The sequence below is a fragment of the Dromiciops gliroides genome, chromosome 4 (assembly GCF_019393635.1).
Source record: "Dromiciops gliroides isolate mDroGli1 chromosome 4, mDroGli1.pri, whole genome shotgun sequence".
Classification (NCBI taxonomy): Eukaryota; Metazoa; Chordata; class Mammalia; order Microbiotheria; family Microbiotheriidae; genus Dromiciops; species Dromiciops gliroides.
This window is the reverse complement of record NC_057864.1, coordinates 190,473,512-190,493,041: the sequence shown is the minus strand read 5'-3', so window position 1 is coordinate 190,493,041 and position 19,530 is coordinate 190,473,512. Positions and strand designations below refer to the sequence as shown.

At 50.8% G+C, this 19,530-nt stretch overlaps 1 protein-coding gene across 5 annotated transcripts in view; it reads right to left on the bottom strand.

Annotated features, from left to right (window-relative positions):
• Nucleotides 1-19,530, bottom strand: part of ADAM11 (ADAM metallopeptidase domain 11) — a 36,151-nt gene that overhangs the window by 3,566 nt on the left and 13,055 nt on the right. For 2 of the 5 annotated variants that reach the window (XM_044002082.1, XM_044002083.1), the window contains exons 3-24: nucleotides 13,315-13,391; nucleotides 12,927-12,993; nucleotides 10,222-10,307; nucleotides 10,000-10,060; nucleotides 9,431-9,494; nucleotides 9,253-9,320; nucleotides 8,275-8,349; nucleotides 8,046-8,117; nucleotides 6,611-6,777; nucleotides 5,328-5,412; nucleotides 5,079-5,169; nucleotides 4,626-4,677; nucleotides 4,080-4,179; nucleotides 3,666-3,737; nucleotides 3,439-3,531; nucleotides 2,814-2,894; nucleotides 2,588-2,638; nucleotides 2,341-2,404; nucleotides 1,579-1,678; nucleotides 1,113-1,232; nucleotides 741-909; nucleotides 476-590 (exon numbers count right to left, since the gene is read on the bottom strand). In XM_044002082.1, the coding sequence (XP_043858017.1) occupies nucleotides 476-590; nucleotides 741-909; nucleotides 1,113-1,232; nucleotides 1,579-1,678; nucleotides 2,341-2,404; nucleotides 2,588-2,638; nucleotides 2,814-2,894; nucleotides 3,439-3,531; nucleotides 3,666-3,737; nucleotides 4,080-4,179; nucleotides 4,626-4,677; nucleotides 5,079-5,169; nucleotides 5,328-5,412; nucleotides 6,611-6,777; nucleotides 8,046-8,117; nucleotides 8,275-8,349; nucleotides 9,253-9,320; nucleotides 9,431-9,494; nucleotides 10,000-10,060; nucleotides 10,222-10,307; nucleotides 12,927-12,993; nucleotides 13,315-13,391 (1,930 nt within the window). Of the gene's footprint in view, nucleotides 1-475; nucleotides 591-740; nucleotides 910-1,112; nucleotides 1,233-1,578; nucleotides 1,679-2,340; nucleotides 2,405-2,587; nucleotides 2,639-2,813; nucleotides 2,895-3,438; nucleotides 3,532-3,665; nucleotides 3,738-4,079; nucleotides 4,180-4,625; nucleotides 4,678-5,078; nucleotides 5,170-5,327; nucleotides 5,413-6,610; nucleotides 6,778-8,045; nucleotides 8,118-8,274; nucleotides 8,350-9,252; nucleotides 9,321-9,430; nucleotides 9,495-9,999; nucleotides 10,061-10,221; nucleotides 10,308-12,926; nucleotides 12,994-13,314; nucleotides 13,392-19,530 lie in introns of those variants that run through there. The other 3 variants (XM_044002085.1, XM_044002084.1, XM_044002086.1) reach the window with 3 other exon arrangements.

The following is a 19,530-nucleotide window of genomic DNA, read 5'->3' as shown; positions in this document are numbered from 1 at the left end:
CAAATTATGGTGAATGAATGGATGGATATAGTAGAGTATACCATAAGAAACTGGGCCATAAGAAATGTGGAGATGATTTCAGAGAAACCTTGGAAAACTTGTATGAACTGATGCAGAATGAAGTAAGCAGAAACCAGGAGAACAATTTATACAGCAATAACATTGCAAAGACAAGAACTTTGATCAGTTTGATGAACAACTGTAATTCCAGAAGACACATGGTAAAACATGCTCCCCACCTCCTGACAGAGAGGGGATGGACTTGGGGTGCAGAATGAGACATAGAATGCTTTGGACATAGTCAATGAGATAATTTGTTTCGCTTGATTATCGATATTTCTTATAAGGGGTTTTGTTTTTTTAATAGGGGAGAGGCAGGGAAGGCAGGGAAAATATATTTGAAAAAAATGTAATTTAACTTAAAAAAAAAAAAGATAGGAGTTCTCATCTAAACCCCTAGATCCCCAAAACTCACCCTTGTATCTCTCAGTCTCCTCTGTGGGTGGAGATGTGGGCATTGGGTTATAGACACTACAGTCTTTGCCTGTCCAGTCTGGCTGACAAATGCATTTCCCCTCATTGCTACAAACCTGGGAGGGAGAGGAAAGGCCCTGTGTAAGGTGGGATGTCACCATCTCCCCTTCCCATCCGTATCCCCCTCCCCTACTCCACTAGACAGATTGGCTTTGAGCCATTCCATGGAAGGGTCAGTGTCTGGGCTTGGAGAGGCCAGTACCAACCCCATGGTCAGAGCAGATCCTTCGGCCCACACTGCCAGGGCAGCTGCTGAAGTTGAAAGCTGAGGCTGGGAGGCAATGGTGATCCAGGCAGAGCATGTTGGGGCCACAGGGAGTGCCATCCTCCACGTAGCTGAGGTCCGAGCCATCTGCTAGTTCTACATGGCCCCCCCTAAAGAGAAGGGCAGCCCCTGCGTCAGTCTCCGGGGGTATACTCCCCACTCAGTTCCCCATTCTCTTGTCCCTCAATCAAAAGCTTGTCCCCTCAGACCTGCCCATACTTAGTTTTTCCCCCTTCTCCCCTCTAATCCTAGGTCCATAGAGATGGTTTTCCCCATCCTCTTAGCTGGACTAAAGAGACAGGGCTCCAGGTACCTGCAGTCAAGCTCCCTGCCCTGATGATAGAAGGTGATGCTGCTGATGTCCCCACCCAGGTCCCCCAGCCGAGGCCCACCAGAGATGTTCACACAAAGAAGAAATCCACAGAGCACATCCCTGGGGGAGGGGAGGGGAGAAGAGGGTAGAGATGGGTAATCCCAACCCTAATGATTGGCTCCTAATCTCAGATACCCTGAGTTCAGGTCAGCTTCAAATTGTGACCCTGACCCTAACCATAATTCAGAACAGATGAAGAAACTGAGGCATCAGGAAGTAGAAGGTGATAGGTGCCCCTCATGCTCCTCCCCAACCTCCACCCCAGCTTCTCTTCCCACATTTCTCCTTCCTTCTTACCTCAGGGTCCTTGCCCTAAACAGAAAATTCTTGGGGAGGCCCAGAGTCAACTGTTTCCCTCACCAAGGACCCCAGGGGCTTGCTTCCTCATGGGAGGGGACCCACTCACTGCTTACTACACTGGACCCAGCCAGAGCCCTTTCGCCCACAGTTTCCTCGTTCTGTCCCCTCCACATTCAGTCGCTCATAGCAGTAGCGATCAGCAGCGTCTGTGGGAGACAAAACACCCAGCTTGCCCTGAGCTCTCCGAACTGCCTTTCCTCAAAGGGTTAACACCCAACCCTGGAATTCACCTCTTATGTGTCATAGACCACCTTGGAAGTCTGGTGAAGCCTAACGGATCCCTTCTCAGAAGAATGTTTTTAAATGTATAAAGCAAAATGCACCAGATTACCAAGGAAACCAATTACTTTGAAAAAGTTATTAAAAATTTTAAAAACAAACAAAACAACTTCAAGCTCTGGACCCCAGGTGAAAATCCCCTGCTGGAAACAAGCTTTCTATGTGCACATCCATTGAGGTCTTTGAGCCCCTGGGACCTCAGGAAGGGCTCCAGGTGAGAGGGTCATTCACCCAGACACTTCCCTTCTACATCCTCAACCACACATTCTTAGCCCCACAACCGCAAAGCCATAAAATATAAATGCTGGATGAGACTTTAGGATTACACAGTACAACACGATTTTAGAAACTTCCCCACCATTTTGTAGAGTATGAAACAGGCCTGGGGACTGTTTGTCCAAGATTTATCAAAAGCTAGAACCCAGTTCTGCTGACTTCCAATCGGACTTTTGCTGCTATATATATGCTGTTTTCATCTGTATTCATGAGATGAGATTGGGGCTAGGGTGAGGGCACACATAGGACTCACTGTGGCCCCAGAGTGCCCGGCACTGCTTATCTCTGGTTTTGCAGCGTCCTCCATAGCAGCGACCCTGAGAGAAAGAGAGACAGACAGACACAGAGGGCCAGAGATAGGGACACAGAGATACAGACAGGCAGAGACGGAAAAAGACAGAGATAGCACTGAACCTGAGACTTTTCCAGGGATGGCACAGGGGAGGAAGGTGGGAATAATGAAAAGCCCCCTCCCTAGATCTCCCCTTGTCATTCATTACCTGTTCCTGCTCACAGTAGTAACCATCCAGCTTGTGCAGGTTGGGGGGACACTGCAGAAACAAGGGTGAGTGTTTGGGCGCCCGACCCCCACCTTCCAATGAGAGGGGACTTGAAATAACTGAGGTCAGGGCTGTGCTGTACCCCTCCTCCCAAACCAGCGGTGGAGGGGGTGGGGCGGAGATTACATGGGAGGACAGCCCAGTCCCTCAGGGGTATCAGACTGACCTGGCTGGAGTCACCAGTACAGGTCTCTGCGATGTCACATTCATTTACAGCCTCTCGGCAGGACACTCCCCTTGGCTCGTACTAGGAAGGGAGCAAGGGGGACGATACACTAAGGGAACTCTTCTCTGCTCCCCTTCCACAGGCGAAGATCCATCTCTAAATCGTCCTACCCATCCCCCACCCCTTTCAGCCTGGCGCCCATTCATTCTCAAAGCCCGAAATCGCTCCTTCCTCGGCCCCGGCCCCGTCCCCGCCCTATGACCGACTCCATTCATTTTCCCGGCCCTCCTTACAGAACGAGCCTGGGACCGCCCCCATTCATTCTCCAGCTGCTCCAATTCTCGCCCGCGCTGCAGGCCCCGCCCTACGACCGCCCCCATTCATTCTCCCGAGGCTCCAATTGCAACTCCTGGTCCGCTCTTGGCCCCGCTCCTGCACGGCCCTTCCCTAGGACCTCCCCGATTCCACCTCCTGGCCCTCTGCGGCTCTTCGCCCAAGTCAGGTGTCCCCCTCCGCTTCAGGTTCTGGCCTATATCCTCCCCCTTCATTCTCCTGGTGCCGCCCCTAGGACCGCCCCTACTCAACCTCCCAGCCCTGGACAGCGCCGGGTCCTGCTGCCCCTCACCTTGCATCCTCGACAGCACAGCCCATCGCTGCACATGGCGTCGTGGGTTAGCGTGCATTTCTTGCAGCAGTTCCCGCCGGCTCGGTTACACTCCTAGGAGAAGAGAAGGAAGGAGAAGGGATGGAAAGGAAGAGAAGGCGAGCAAGCGCTCGGCTCAGACCCCGGCCCCGCGCCTAACCTCTCCCTGGCCGCCCCCACCCCCACCCCCACCCCTCGCACACACTCACCTGCACTGAGCCACAGTCACACTCCTCCCCCGCCTCCACAAAGCCGTTCCCGCACTCCGGGGGATCCAGAAGCTGCGGAGGAGCGCAATTGCAGGGAGGGCAGGGAAGAACCCCTCTCCTGCCCTCCCTTCCTAACACCTCGATGGGGGATGGGGAAGACGCGTAGCCTCCCTGCTCCCCAGACTCCCCAACGCGCCTGCTGTGGGGGGTCGAAAGGGAGGGGATCCCTGGACCCCCAACCCGGCTGTCCACGCCTTAGCCCCACCACCTACCTCCCCTGGGGCAGGAGTGAGGGAAGGGACGGGGAGAGGAGAGACGACATGACTCCGGGGTCCCGTCCAGAGCTGACATTACATTCTGGGTGCGAGCGGGTAGGAGGCTAGGGGTGAAGCGGGAGGGGCCGCGATTGGCTACCTTGAGGGGTTTGTTGAAAAGGCAGCTCCCGCCTCCCTCCTGCAGAAACTGGCTGTATTCCTCCACGCTACAGCGCGAGAACTTTTGGGGCAGGTAATGCCTGAGGGAGGAGGCAAGACTGGCGCTTAAGTCCAGCCCGGATCCCTGACTGTCCCACCACCGCCCGGCCAGCCCCTGCTTCCCAAGGGCCAGGGGAGCCACGCCTGGTCTTTTCCCATGGGGTGCGGCAGGAGCCGACCTCTCCTAGCTCCTCCGGACCAAGAGATAGGGACCAGGTAACAGCTGAGCAGGAGGGAGGCGTGCTCTAAACCAGGCCTGGAGCAATAGCCGGTGGCCACCACTGGGGAACGGCTAGGCAGTTAGTTCCTGGGGCTTACGGGACCAGGGGACTGCACTTAGGCACAGCTCCAGGAGAGCTTCCCTCTCCCCACCCCCCAAGGCCGCCAGTCCAGCGGCAAGTCTTTTTGGCCCCGCCTTGTTTCTGGAGCCATCTGGATCTTGTGCCCCTCCTCTGGCCCCACCTTTCCCTCCAAAAACAGAGCTCACCCTGTGTCTTCCATCATACAGCCCTGCCAGGTGTCTGGACATTTGCACTCGCCTGCAGGAAGATCCAGCACACACTCTAAGAGAAGTTCCTGCCCTTGGTAACCCAGGACTCTCCCCTACACCTCTCCTTCCCCATCCCCATATCTGCCTTCCTACCTCCACCACAGAGACCGGGGCAGTGTAATGGAAAGAGAGGGCGCCTAGGTTTTAATTCTGCCACTTTACAGCTGTGTCACCTTGGGCAAAGAACATGACCTCTCTGGGCCTCTGTTTCCTCCTCTGTAAAACGAGTGGGGTGGGGTAGAAGGCCCCTTCCAGCTCTAAATTCTCCTGGTATATAGGTATGCGATGGAAAGCAGCCCCTCCTTTCATCTTCATGAGCCTGAGACCCTGTCCGCGCCAGGGTGTCCAGGGGGTAAGGCTCTGGAGGTCAAAAGGCTTTAGGGGGGTTACCTGCTGAACTTCGGTGTTTATTCCACATCATGCCCAGATTCTGCCCCAGAGTCTGTGCCAATGTCACTGCCACATATGCCACAGTGCCGTACTGGAAGGAGCGATGGAGAGACAGATCAAACCCCCAAAGAAGAGGAGCCCTCACCTGCCCTCCCACCTGCTCCCTGCAGGCTCCAGAATCTTCCTAACTAGCCCCAGGCTCTGTTTTCTTCCTCTCCTGATCCCTGTCCAAGCCCCACAACCTCTTACCTCATTGACGCCACCTCCCCTAGACTGGGAGCAGATGCCCCCAACATAGGCTGTGCCACTTCTTGCATTCTGGAAGGTCCTTCCTCTGGGGAAGGAATGGGGAAGGGGGGAATATGATGTAAGTGGGAGGTCAGCCAAGTAAGTAGCCATGGAGTGACTTAAGAGACTGGGAAGGTCCTCTGTGTACACATCTTTTCCCCTCAGTGCCTTCGATTCCATCATTTCTGAATCATTTCTAGTGAATTGGCTGAGCCTCTTCCTATGCACTCTTTAAAATGCAAAGATCTCTGGGAGAGATGACACTTCTACCACTGCTAACTCAGTGTGTGACCTTGTAGGAATCACTTCCCTTCTCTGATGCTCAATTCCCACAACTACAAAATGAACTAGCTGATCTCTGAGGTTCCTTCCAACTCTAAAGATGTTTAGGATTCCAGGATTCTACGCCTTAACACCTTGGTGTGAATTAGTTTGTAAGATTTTTTTTTCCTCCAAGGGCCAGAAAGTATGAGAGCACTGGACACCTGGAAGGGAAGGAGCCACCAAAAAGGGGGGGAGAAAGAAGAAATAGGGGAGCATTAGAGGCTGCTAGTGTGATGGAGCAGGTGTAACCCAGAAGGTAACAGAGAAATCTCTGACCAAAGAGGAGGTTGGGGAGAGGATGCAGAAAGGAAGAGAGGGAGAGTCTTGCTATAGGACTCTATGGGGCTATAAAGAGTCCAAATTTTGGACAGATGAAGGTGGGAGCAGAATATAAATGAGAGCCATGGGGGATGGGACCATCAAGTTAAGCCCAAGAGAAGCTATTCCTCTTCCCCTTGCATTCTTCCGACTCCTGGGTCCCAGTCTTGGCTTCTGGTCCCTCTGCCAGATCAGCTCCATTCCCCAAGCTCCTGGGAGGCTTTGTCTTTCCAGGATTTTTTGTGTTTTTTTTTTTTTCAGGGTAATGAGGGTTAAGTGACTTGCCCAGGGTCATACAGCTAGTAAGTGTCAAGTGTCTGAGGCCAGATTTGAACTCAGGTCCCCCTGAATCCAGGGCTGGTGCTTTATCCACTGCCCAACTAGCTGCTCTCCAGGAGTTATTGACAGGGAACCCAGGAGTTCAGTGGGGATGACTGAAGGGAGCCCAGGAGAGAGGAGGTGCCCTTTGAGTCTGGGATAGCCAGGTCTCAGTGTTCCCAGGAGGATCTGGGAGTCTAAGGGGAACTTGGTGGGGAAGAGTTCTCTCCAGGAAAGGAAGGGAGATGAAGAAAGGGTCAATGGGGCAGGGCAAAGAATCTCACGAGAAGAGGTGGGTGGCATCGCTGGGCTCAGGGAGTCCCTCCCGTCGGTAGACCATAAGTCGAGCTAAGGTCTCTAGAGGGTCATCTTGTACCTGGATCTTGTCACCACCTGCCCATGTTTCCATAGCAACCAGCACAATTCGAGTGTTAAGCTGATCCTTGTATAGCTGGGGATGGAGAACAAGAGAATAATGCTTTATGTGGCACAGTGGATGCAGCACAGGATGTGTGAACAGGAAGACCTAAATTCTAAACTTGTCCTAGACACTAGCTGTGTGACCCTGGGCAAATCACAACCTCTCTCTGCTTTGGTTTCCTCATCTGTAAAACGGGGATAATAATAACTACTACATCTCAAGGTTGTCGTGAAGATGAAATAATATTTGCAAACCTTAAAGCTCTATATAAATACTAGTACCCTCTTCCTCTTCCTCCTCTTCCTCCTCCTCCTCCTTATCCTGGGGCAAGCCTGGGAAAGGTCATGGTGTCAGGGCCAGAGTAAGAGCCAGAGACCTGGATGAGCCTTCAATACTCCAACCTCTTTATTTAGCCTGAGCCTCAGTTTTTTCCTCAGTAAAATGGGAGCTAAGTCTGGCTCCTCTGCTGGAGCAAAAACTCTGAGGCCAAGCCGGAGACCATAGCCCCTAGACTCAATCTCAGTCCTTGTTCCCACTAGGGCATGGATCCTAGGTGGCATAATGGATGGAATGCTGGCCTTGGTATCAGGAAAACCTGAGATAAAATCCTGCCTAAGGTGCTTCCAGGTCACATGATCCTAGGCAAGTCATTTAACCTCTCACAAGTCTGTTTCCTCATCTGTGAGATGGGGGAAATAATAGCACCCATCTCACAGGGTTATTATAAGGACCAAATGAGGCATCATGGAGAGAACTTGACAATTTTTTTTGTGTGTGAGACAGTTGGGGTTAAGTGACTTGCCCAGGGTCACACAGCTAGTAAGTGTTAAGTGTCTGAGGCCAGATTTGAACTCAGGTCCTCCTAAATCCAGGGCCAGTGCTCTATCCACTGCACCACCTAGCTGCCCTGAACTTGACAAATCTTAAGGTACTACATAAGTATTTGCTATTATTTTGCTCATAACCCTGGGCAGTGAAAGGGTGCCACACACGGGCTGGCTAGGAGAACGGAGGATGTATTAGAGCAGAGGTGTCAACCACAGGGCCCCAATGCCCCCCCCAACACTTCTGAGTACACCAGAACCAGATTAAAATGGAATTGGGGAATATTTAACAAAATAAATAAAAATACAAGAAAACAGATAATATTATTATGTGGTTTTCTAAGGCAACATGTGACCTGCAGGGATCCCACTGGATGGCTCAGTGGCCTGCGTTGTGGAGAGAAGCTGCCAACTGGGATGGGGGAGCGGGGTGAGGAAGGAGTCACATCAGGGCCCCGGATGGGCACTACTTACCACATCGGCCAGGTTCACCACAGACTTGGCAAAGTTGCTGGTAAGGACGACAGATTGACGCAGCTGCTCAAACTGATAGCAAGAAAGGAGCGATAGGAAGAGGTGGGAGAGATTGGGGAAGAGAGAATGCCCTGAAGAAGGCAGTACCTGCTAGGCCCTCCCCAGCCCTCCCTTTTCCTGGCAGACCTAGATCACACCCTAATCACTGCCTCCAACCCTAGGGACTCACCAGCTGGTGGTCATTGATCACGATGAGTTCCACATATTTGGTCTCACTGTGGACAGTGGAATGGCCACGCCGGACCTGGGGGTGTGGTTGGGGGTGAGGGACAGGTGAGAAGGAGCCAGTCCTTCTCCCTCCCTGAGAGCTTGGCCCAGGTCACTGGAAGCTCTAAGTCCCAAAGAGCCTAGGGCCTCCAGCCATCTGGGAAACTTATGTCCTTTTAACTGGGAGCTACAGATTCCAGAGCAGGGGTTCTTAACCTGGGGTCCTTGGAGCCTCAAGAAGTCTGAGAATTTAGATGCAGAAAATAATTCCGGCTTTAAAAAAAAACCTAATCTTTGGTTTCCTTTGTAATTCTACATATTTGATTTTCTGCATTTAAAACATTATACTGAGAAAGGCTTCATAAGCTTCCCCGGACTGCACTGCAGGAGAGGTCCTTGACACCCAAGGGTTAAGAACCCCAATTCTAGACTCGAGTTCTGCATTCGCTTTTCTAGACTAAGGGATGGCATTTTCTTGGAATGCAAACAGCACCAGAGGGAGCTAGCTCATTTGGAGCTCAAGGCAAGAAAACACTATGAAGCCCAGTCCCTCCCCTCCCCATCCTGATGGCTTTGGGACAACTTGGCCCTTCCATGCATCTTTCGGAACCCCTCGGCTTTAGGCCCATGCTTAATGCAACAAGAGCTGATTCTTAGGTCGTGCCTTTGGTCTGCAAAGCATTTAATGATCTCATCTGAAGTGGGAGTATGCTTGTGGGCAGATGCAAACACATGCAGATGGGTGGGCAGGGAGACTGGGGAGGCTACAGGCCCAGGAATGGGCAGGTGGTGACTGCCATGCTGTATGGGAAGAGGGCTCCCCCACATAAAGTCAGCAGCCCCAGGCCATGCTTGTCAGGGTCCCCAAGGCTGCAGGCTCCTCCTGCCTGAGTCTGAAACCTGAGGATTCTGCAGCCTGAGGTTTCCATGGGCCCCATACCTGCCTTTTCCTTCTCAGCCTGGGCAGGGCCTGTGGAACAGGAAGTGAGGGGGCAGCAAATAAACAACCTGTAGAGAGGGAGAGCAGGTAAGGGTCCAATTCAGATCCCTTCTCCCTTTGTATCCCCGCTCCTCCCCACTCCTCCCCACTCCTTTCCCCCTCACTCCCTCTGCCTCACCTGGTTCCCTGCATCCAGGGATTGGGAGAAGAGAGGTCCGGTGAATGAGGTGGGGGAGAGGCCCCTATAGTGAAGAGGGAGGAGTCAGCCCAATCTGGACCCTTTTACTCCAGGGAAACAGAGGCAGACTAGCAGAGGAAGCCCATGGAGGAGCTTCTAGTATTTCCCTCCTCCCTCCTCCCTCGCCCTTAACCCCACCCAGAGTTGATCAGCCAAGGTTCCCATGCCAGTAAGTCAGATCCAATCTCCCAGCTCCTCAGGTTCCGAGGTCAGGACCTTGGGGGCAGGTACCAGGAGATGGGGGTGGGTGAGAGGGAGGGAGGCCAGGACATCAAAGTCAGATCTGAGGTTACTGGGGGCACAAGCAGGGATACTGGAGATGGGATTACCTGACTGTGACTGGGGTGACAGGAAAGATAAGGAAGGAGTAAAGCTTAAGAAAAAGAAGATGGGAAGGGGTATGGTAGAAAAAGCTAGTCTTCCCTTCCAGGGGAAGAAGGGTAATCTCTAGTATTTATGGGGAGAGTGAATAGAGGCGGGCACCAGGGTTAGGAGGGATGTACTCTTACCTGGGATGCTTCTTCTTGGGGCTCAAGGGTATAAGTGAAATTTCCATCAGAGAAGACTCCACTGTAAGAGAAGAAAGGATTAGCTCCCACCATCATCTCCCCATCTCCTCATTGGCCCACAGCTTGTCCCAGGGAATGGGGAAGAGGTCAGAGAAAAGCAATAGCCAGAGGGAACGGGAGGGGCTCCCCCACCTGTGCCCCGTTAGTTGCCCCAGTACTCACTGCAGTCCCTGACAGGTAGAGATGGCAGCAAAGGATTCTGGGTTATCCCGAAGCTTTCCCTGGTAATAGCAATGGTCCCCGGCCCCCTAAAATAGCCACAGAGCAAAGGGAGTCAGTTATGTCTTTGCCCCGCCTGCCTCCTTTGGTCTCCCCTGTTTTGGGATCACCTCACAGGTCAGGCTCAGCTCAGGCACTTCTTCGGCCCAAAGAGAAAGGACACCTAGGCTCAGGCCTCTGCTCTGCTCTGCTCTGCTAACTCACTGTATCCTAAAGCAAGTTATCTGTCAAATCTGGTCCTTACTTTCCTGTAAAATGGGAAGATTAGACTAAATCAGGAGTTCTTAGCCTGGGATCTGTAAATTTGTTTTAGTGAATATTTTTTGGGGGGAGGCAATTGGGGTTAAGTTGACTTGCCCAGGGTCACATAGCTAGTAAGTGAGGTAGAATTTGAACTCAGGTCCTCCCAACTCCAGAGCTGGTGGTACTCTAGCCACTGTGTCACCTAGCTGCCCTTTTCAGTGAATATTTTGATCATTATATTTCAGTTGAATTGGTTTCCTTTGTGTGCCTATGTATTTTACTTTGTGCATTTAGAAAGATTATTTGGAGAAGAGGTCCCTAGGCTTCATCAGATTGCTCCAAAGGGTCCCCTGCACACACAAAAACAAACAAAAAACCCCCCACTCTCCCAGACTAGATTATCTTCTAAGGGTCCTTCAAATTAATTCAACAAGCATTTATTAAGTTTCTACTTAATTGTGCAAGGCACAATGATACAAAATGAAAAATGTCAGTCCCTGTCCCTGAAGGGTTTAAAACATAGTAAGAGAGATAGAACACAGACACAGGGTACAAGGTAGGGTGACAAAATTGTGGTCTGGAGTCAAATTGTGAAGGATCTTAAATGCCAGGCCAATGAGTTTAATTTGTATTTTATCCTGTGGGCAATCGGGAGCCACTGAAGATGTTTGAGCAGAAGGGTGTATTTGGCCTGTGAGGGGATGGAATGGAAGTAGGAAGACTAGCAGATAATTAGGAGGCTATTAAAATAATTCAGGAGAGAGGTGGTAAAGGCCTAGACTAGAGAGAGTAACAGTCATGTAAGGAGAGAGAACTCTGGAATTCTATCTCCTCCAGCTGAGCGTCAATAAGGGATTGCATCATCAGTGTACAGTGAAGGATGACTCTGGATGAGCAGTGGTTGGGGTATATTATAATGAGGATTCCCTTTGTACATGAATTGGACTAGACCAGATTTGTCAAATTTGAAGCCCCTTAGGCCTTGCAAACCAGATTCAAATGTAACTGGGAAATGGTTTTTTGTTTTTGTTTTTTTGTGAGGCAATTGGGGTTTAAGTGACTTGCCCAGGGTCACACAGCTAGTAAGTGTTAAGTGTCTAAGGTTGGATTTGAACTCAGGTACTCCTGACTCCAGGGCCTGTGCTCTATCTACTGCGCCACCTAGCTGCCCCCGTAACTGGGAAATGTTTAACAAAATAAATACAAACGCAGTAAAACATTGATGATGTTAATTTGTGGTTTTCTAAGTCAATGTGAAGCTGTCTCTATTTGCAGTGCTGGACTAGATGGTCACTGAGGTGCTGTACATCTCTCAGATTCTGTGAGTTTGTAAAAGGGTCTTTTCCAGGCTCTAGCCCATCCCTGACTCACTGGCAGTGGGTTGAACTCTTCCCTCCCCCCCCCCCCCCCCGCAGCTCCTCCTATCTCCGGCTCTCCCCTTCCCCCCATTCTCTGCACTTCATGGAGATTACTTCTGCCCCAGTTATTGAAATTGCCTAAGGAGTGAAGAAGAGTGGGCTATTTATAGAAACTCATTCATCTCTGCCCAGGCCCCTTTGGCAACAGGGAGGGAGGAGGGGGTCCAGGTGTTCCTGAGGACAGCCAGAAAGTCCTAGTGGTACTTGGTAAAAGATGGATGACGATAAGGGACAGAAAGTGAATCGAGACTGTTTCTTCAATGACTACAACCAGCTCCCACCACCAGCAGAGTCATGGGACCACTCCAGATGTGGAGATAGAGCCACAGTTGTATTTAAAATCCCCAAAGATAATGGGACCTTCCTTCTTCTCCCCTTCCTGATTCCTCATCTTCTTCATAGGACCACAGGGCTATGGATTTAGAGTTGGTTGGTGGGGACCTTAGAGATAATCTCTTCAAACCATCTCATTTTACAGATGAGGAAACTGAGGTTAGAGAGATGAGAAGTGACTTGTCACTTGTCACTTACTCACATTTCTAAAGTACTCTAAGGTTTGAAAATTTCATTCCTCACCACAATCTTGTGTGTGTGTAATTTTACAGATAAGGAAATTAAGGCTCAGCAGTCACAGAATTCTAGATTTAGAGCCCAAAGGTCATCTAGTCGTCCTCATTTTATAGATTAGGACCTGAGGCCCACAGTGACTGGCCCAAGGTCATAGAGCTAGTCGGTATCAGATCTGGAATTCAAAACCAGGTCTCTTGACTCCAAGCCCAGCATTTACTAGGAGCTTTTGGAGTAATTGGGAGTGGGGGGAGAATAGAGGAACTACCAGAAATGCCAGAAATCTTGAGTATCTCAGTCACCTCATTTATCTCCGTGTCTCCTCTTTCTGACCTTCCTCCCTCTCTCCAACCCACCTTCTACACTCCTGGGTACTTTTGCCCCACCAGGTCCACCCCCTTCCCATTCATGTGCACTCACTGTGCTGTGCTGGGTGGTCCCATCTCTGTTGAAATGCCGTTCCACATAGTGTGAAGCCAGGAGGTGACTGCAGGAAGACCAGGAGGCAGCAAGGTGGGTGCAGGGCAGAGGAAGTGATGGGTGAGGAGTTCAGCGAATCTTTTCTTTCTCCTTTGGTCCTGGCAGGACAGACCCCTCCCCCATACTGATAGATACCCCTCCATACACTCTGTCCCCTACTTCAGCCTACCAACCATTCTTCCACTCTTCTCTCACCAGCTCCCCTTCCCAGCCCCCAAGCCCTCCTTCCACCCTATCCCCCTGCTCTAGCCTCCTGCCCTTTTTTTTTTCAGGATCTTTGCCTAGAACTCATCCCAACTCCCCCCCACACACACACACACACACTCACTGGTTCAGCTCCAGATCCAAGGTGAAGTTCAAACCAAAGGCAGGTATGAGGAAGCTCACCTGGGCCAGGTGGACAGGCTGAGAAGGCAGAGTGTGGGAGTTAGACCCAGACTGAGCCAGGGAAAGTTGGGGGAGACCTGGGTGTGGGACCACCTGAGAGGGAGGGAGGGAGAATTTGGATATAGGGAAAAGCTGGGGATAGACCCCTCTGAAGGAGAGTCCTACAGATGGGGAGACCCAAGATCCCCGTACACACCTGGGTGAAGGGACCTAAATATAAGGAAAACCTAAGTTTGGGATGGGAATAGCTCAAGGTGGCAGAAGGACATGTGGTGGGGGGGAGGACCCGAGGATGGGGAAATCTGAGGGCGAAAGAACAGGGAATGAAAGAACTGGGAATAGGGCACCAGAAACGAAGCAATCCCAGCAAAAGAGGGATCGGGGACCAGTGAGGAAAGGAGAGCACTCTCTGTCAGCACCAAATCTGAGAGGAGGGGTGGGTACCTCAGTGATGGGATAAGGGGACAATTGCAACCCTGGGCCCCACGACTCCACATCATGTGTATGGGGGGGGATCAGTCCACTGAGGAAGGTTGTTTTCCTTCCAACCTGGGAGGTGTGGGGAGCCCCCTCTCCTCTCTTCCTATTTAAGGCCTCATTTTGGGTTGGGGAGTAGAGTAGAGAGGCGGGAGGAGGGGGAAGAACGGAAGAGCCAACTCCCGCAGCAGCCTGGGCCTCAAGCCACAGACGCCTCCAGGGGCAGGGGGAGAGGCGGCTGCAATCTGCCAGCAGTCTCCTGCCAGTTTGAGTGCTTGGCACCACCTTTCCCTAAGGCCCCAGCACCAGAGATGCCCTGACATAAGTACTCCCTGAAGAAGCCCCTGAGGTCACAATATCCCCCCTCTCCCCAGGGCTCATGCTGATCCCTCAAAGCTCCCATAACTCCCCCCCAAAAGCATCTTTGGATGGCTCCATGTCAGGGTCAGCAGCCTCACAGTCCAGCTTATTATCAGGCCTTGGGATTCCAAGGGATGATGAACACCAGAGAGTCAGTAACCCAAGGGGACTACTGGGGGAGAAGAGGAAAGGAGCCCCATGGAATTCTATTCAAACCTTCTCATTTTACAAATGAGGAAACTGAGGCCTAGAGAGATGAGAAGTGACTTGTTCTTGGAAAGGACAAGGAAATACAACAGGCTCAGGACATAGAAACAAAGTTTGTGCTGAACCTCCAACCCCAACGCCAACTGAAGAGCTCTAAGAAAGATCTCAAAGCACCCAAAAAATTCCATTCGGGACTTATGGCTCCATGATGCAAAGAGGCATGAATAGCTCTTGGGGATTCCACCAAGGCTAGTCGAGACTGATAAGGGGATGTAGGAATCGGCCTCCCCATTCTCAGTACCTGAGTTATTGTGGGGGGGGGGAGTGAGGACGGCAGAGAGCTCTCGAAAAGATGGTGATGGGAGTATAAAAAGAAAGCAAGATCTGGAGGTATGTTTGGGGGGGACTTATCTTTGGAATTTCAACAAAGTGATAATGAGACAAGACACTGTGGCTGGGAACCAGAGATCTGGGGTTTCATTTTTTGGGGCCTCACCTCCTCCCCCCGCAAACTGGGCCTCAGTTGATAGTCAGGAGACCAGCCTTCAATCCCCACCTCTGTCTCCCACATAGGTAGCTTTGAGGTCCTCTGACCAAGTGTGACAGGAATGCATCTTTGGGGCTAGAATCTCAGGGTGGGAGATTTGGGGAAAGAGTTGGTAGTATCCCTGGGAAACTGGGTGGGATGAGATGAGATGCTAGGGAAAGAAGAGGGGAGAAGGTGTTATCTTGCTAAAGATATAGCACCCCCTCCACACCCAAATTTAGCATTCTGTTCTCCTCTCCCCACTCCTGCCTGAAGAAGCTTGTCTTTAATATTTCAATTCTGATGTTAATTTTTAAAGAGGGAAGTTTTCCTGATAAATTTTTCAGAGGGGCCATTACGGTGGGGCTGGGAGGCTCTGGGTTGCCATGGCAACCCACCAGGCCTCTGCAGGATGACCACCCTCCCAGGCATGGGCTCTTGTTGACTGAGAAAGGGTGGGAAGGTGGAGACCCTGGAGTTGGAGGCTGCTGAAGCTGCTGATTATTTTCCTAGGATGGTAGGGTAGGGAGAGAGAGGATGGAGAAGGGGCAGAGAAGGGACAGGGTGAGAGAAGAAAGGAGGAGGATACAAGGAAGGGACGTGGGGACATCAAAGGGTTTATCTAGGGGATTTCAACAAAATGGTGGTAAGCCAAAACCCTGAGACTGGAAACCCAAATTCTGGGATTTCATCTTCACCCTCCATCCATTCTCTTTTGGATCTGGGGCTAATTTCTTCCCCAAGAATGTGCCACACTGGGAGGACAATGTTCCATCTCTAGGGCCTCGTACCTCAACACTCATAGAAGCAGAGTTCGCAAGATGGAAGGCAAGGTCCCAGAGATGGTGCAGGGGGCTCATCTCTAGGATGAAGTGGGCTCTCTGAACCCTGGACCTGCCTGGTGTCACAACAGACTTACTTGAACAGATCAGGACCCAAAGCCTGGTGCTTCAAAGTGGACCCCCCCACCCCAGCTCAGCCCAACACTGCTCAGGGTTCGGTGTGGGAGGCCTACCCAACAGCCATCCTAGACAGTTCAGAACATGATTCTCAAGAGTTTGGGGTGTGATGGGGGGAAGAAGATCACAGAATCATCAATTTAAAGAGAAGGAAGGAACATTAGAGGAACCTTATCTAGTCCTTTCATTTTACAGATGAGGAAACTGAGGTTCTGAAAGGCAACAGGAGGCAAAAAGGCACATTCAGGTAGCTGGAAAGCAGAACAGCCCCAGGTCTTGTCAAAAATCTCAACTTCCACCTTCCTTTACTCATATTTCCCCAATATCCTCTCCAAATACTACAAAGATCAGTTGTGGTTCGCTTTATTTCCCAACACACAAATATGCACATGCCCTACATCCCCCACCAAAGTCCCTTCTGGTGCTAAACCTCATAATGCTGAAAATAGAGATCTGGAGACAGCCACATTTGTCCATCATGATCATGGAGCAAGGCTGCCCTGGACCCAAGAGTCCTGCTTTCCAGCTCCTCTCCAAATCAGCCTGGAGCTGTCTTTCCCCACAGCCTTTGTTGCCGGTGGGGAGTAGAGCAGAGGAGAAAGCATAATGAGGGAAGGGCATTCTAAATGATTCCAATTAGCTTGCTGAAGATGAATGGTGAATGAATGAATGAATGAAAATGTTATTAAGTGGGTGGCTAGGTGGCACAGTGGATTCATGGGCCCTGCATTCAGGAGTACCTGAGTTCAAATCTGGCCTCAGACACTTGACACTTACTAGCTGTGTGACCCTGGGCAAGTCACTTAACCTCCACTGCCCCACGAAAAAACCAAAAACCAAAACCAAAACGAAAATGTTATTAAGCACTTTGTACCAGGCACTGTGCTAAATGCTGGGGATTCAGATACAAGAAGTAAGGTCCCTTCCTTCAAGAAGTTTACATTTTAATAAGGGATAACCACACATATAGAACCCAGAGAATGGTGTTTCTATCTGGATAGTCACAGAAATGTTGAGTGGAGACATTGGGTAAGTAATTGACTTCTTTCCAGGAAAGGTATTCTTGATTTGATTTTGGTTTCCAGAAGAAGATGGAGAAATAAGGGAAGGGAGTGGGGATGAGCAGCATGGCACAAAGAGGGCCTGAGTGCACTGTAGTGGATCTGGAGGTGTGTAGACATGGTGAACTCTCACCAGTAAGAGGAGAGGGTGAGAAGGTGGCCGAGGGAGGGGCTGAATTGCCAGGTTGGATGTTGGGGAGTGGAGCAAAGCAGCATGGGAGGAAGATGGGGTATTGGAGGCTTGGGGTCCTAGAGGGGCCCTGTGAGGGGGGTCAAGAAAGGGGCAAATTCTTTGATTCATCAAAAGGCAAAGATTTCTCTTTTTCCATCCTCCATTATCCTCAATCCCTGAAGTGGCCAATGATGTGGGTTCCATTTCTGAGTCCCCAGACTTCCATCAGGGACATAATCTAAGCCAAGGAGTCACTTCCACCCTCCTTTGGCCTTCTCTTTCTTCCAATTCTGCCTCCTTCTGTTGGTCAGAATGACTCAAACTCCCTCTCCCCCAAACCCCTCCACCTACCCCCACCATTCTCAGGAATGCTTTTGCCCAAGACCCCTGCCTCCTTTCTTTGATCTGCTCCCAAGGACTAGTCTTTCCATCTCTCAGAGGTCTTCCATCTTTCTGAAATGTAATAAAAATGAATGAGACAGGGGCAGCTAGGTGGCACAGTGGATAGAGCAGCGGCCCTGGAGTCAGGAGGACCTGAGTTCAAATCCGGTCTCAGACACTTAACACTTACTAGCTGTGTGACCCTGAGCAAGTCACTTAACCCCAATTGCCTCACCAAAACCAAAAAAAAAAAGAATGAGACAGGACTAAGGACCAGGGTTCGAATCCCCATTCTGCCACATATTGGCTATGTACCCTTGAGCAAGCCACTCTTCCTTCTTTGGGCTCCGGTTTCTTCCTTTTGTAAAATGAGATGTTTGGACTAGAATATCTCTGATGCCCTTTCCAACACTGACGTTCTAAGGCTGTGTGGCTGTTGCCCAGTTAGTTTCCTGAGCTGCTGTGCTACTGTGCTGGGCAGTGGGGGGGAGGGGAGATGAGAAAAGAGAGATGGGGGTATTGGTAGTGGATTCTGGAAAAGTTCTGATGGCAAAGCTCTGTAGCTCTGACTGAACCTCCCACACTCTCAGGGGAATCAGTCAATCCATCTGTCCCCATTCTGTTCAGAGCATCCCTTGTGGAGAGGGTCTGGGATAGAGGGGAAGCCAGAGGAAGGAGGAGACCCAGACCATGCCCTCAGGTTGCTTCCAGTCAGATGAGACTCAATCCCTACCCTACTCAGTCCCTCAGAGGGGCATAGGACACATATGGGATCAATGACAAAGAAAAAGAGAAATAAAACTCTATTTACATCAGCCTAACTATAACCTACAAGGTTCCCTGTTCCCGGTTGAGCAGTGAATCCTTAGAAGGCTCAAATGCTGCTCCCTAAGATAAGAGGGAGTCAAAATGTGGCTCCTGCCTGGGATGGGGATCCCTCCTTTGGCCAGAACAGCTTCTACTCATTACCACCCCTCCATTCAGACCCTGAGATTGGTATTTTCTCCCTGTGTACACCTAACTCTCCTCCCACTTCCCAACTCCTTCAGGGAACCAGACTGCCCATCCAGGGCACCTTCCTATACCACCAACATAAGCCTCCTGACCAGCGGCTGTACCCATCCTCCCCTCCTTACCCCCTGGAGGAGACCTGACCCCAAAATAATCCAATCCAGTTCAGCTTCAGCTCTCTCCCAGAAGGTCTCCCCACTGACCCCTTCCACTGAGCTCTGAGGAACCTCCCTGGGTAGGGTATAATCCTCCATCTCCCTCAGGCTTTCCTGCCCGCACCTTAAGGCAGGGACTTTTCTTTCTTCTTCTTCTTCTTTTTTTTTTTTTTGTTTTGTTTTTTAGTGAGGCAATTGGGGTTAAGTGACTTGCCCAGGGTCACACAGCTAGTAAGTGTTAAGTGTCTGAGGCCAGATTTGAACTCAGGTACTCCTGAATGCAGGGCCGGTGCTCTATCCACTGCGCCATCTAGCTGCCCCTTTCTTTCTTCTTTTTTCTTTTTTTGGCAGGGCAATGAGGGTTAAGTGACTTGCCCAAGGTCACACAGCTAATAAGTGTCAAGTGTCTGAGGTCAGATTTGAACTCAGGTTCTACTGAAACCAGGACTGGTGAATCCACTGCACCACCTAGCTGCCCCCAAGACAGGGACTCAACCTTTTTTTGTGCCAGTCTCGTGAAGCCTATGGATCCATTTTCAGAACAATGATTTTAAATGCAGAAAATAAAATACATTGGACTACAAAGGAAAATCACGGATCCCCTTTGAAATCTATCCAAGGGGGCTGAGGACTCTAAATGAAGAATCCCTGCCTTTTTCATTATGGTTCCTCATCTCCCCCTGCCCTCCTTATTGCCTAGTTCTCCCACATCAGTCAGTGCAATCCTTAGGCCCTGGCCACTCATTACTCCACCAGGCTCATCCATTGTGCTATCAGACCACATCAGTATTTCCACATTTACTCCTGTCACCTTCTGAAATCCAGGACCCACATCCCTTGAAAACCTG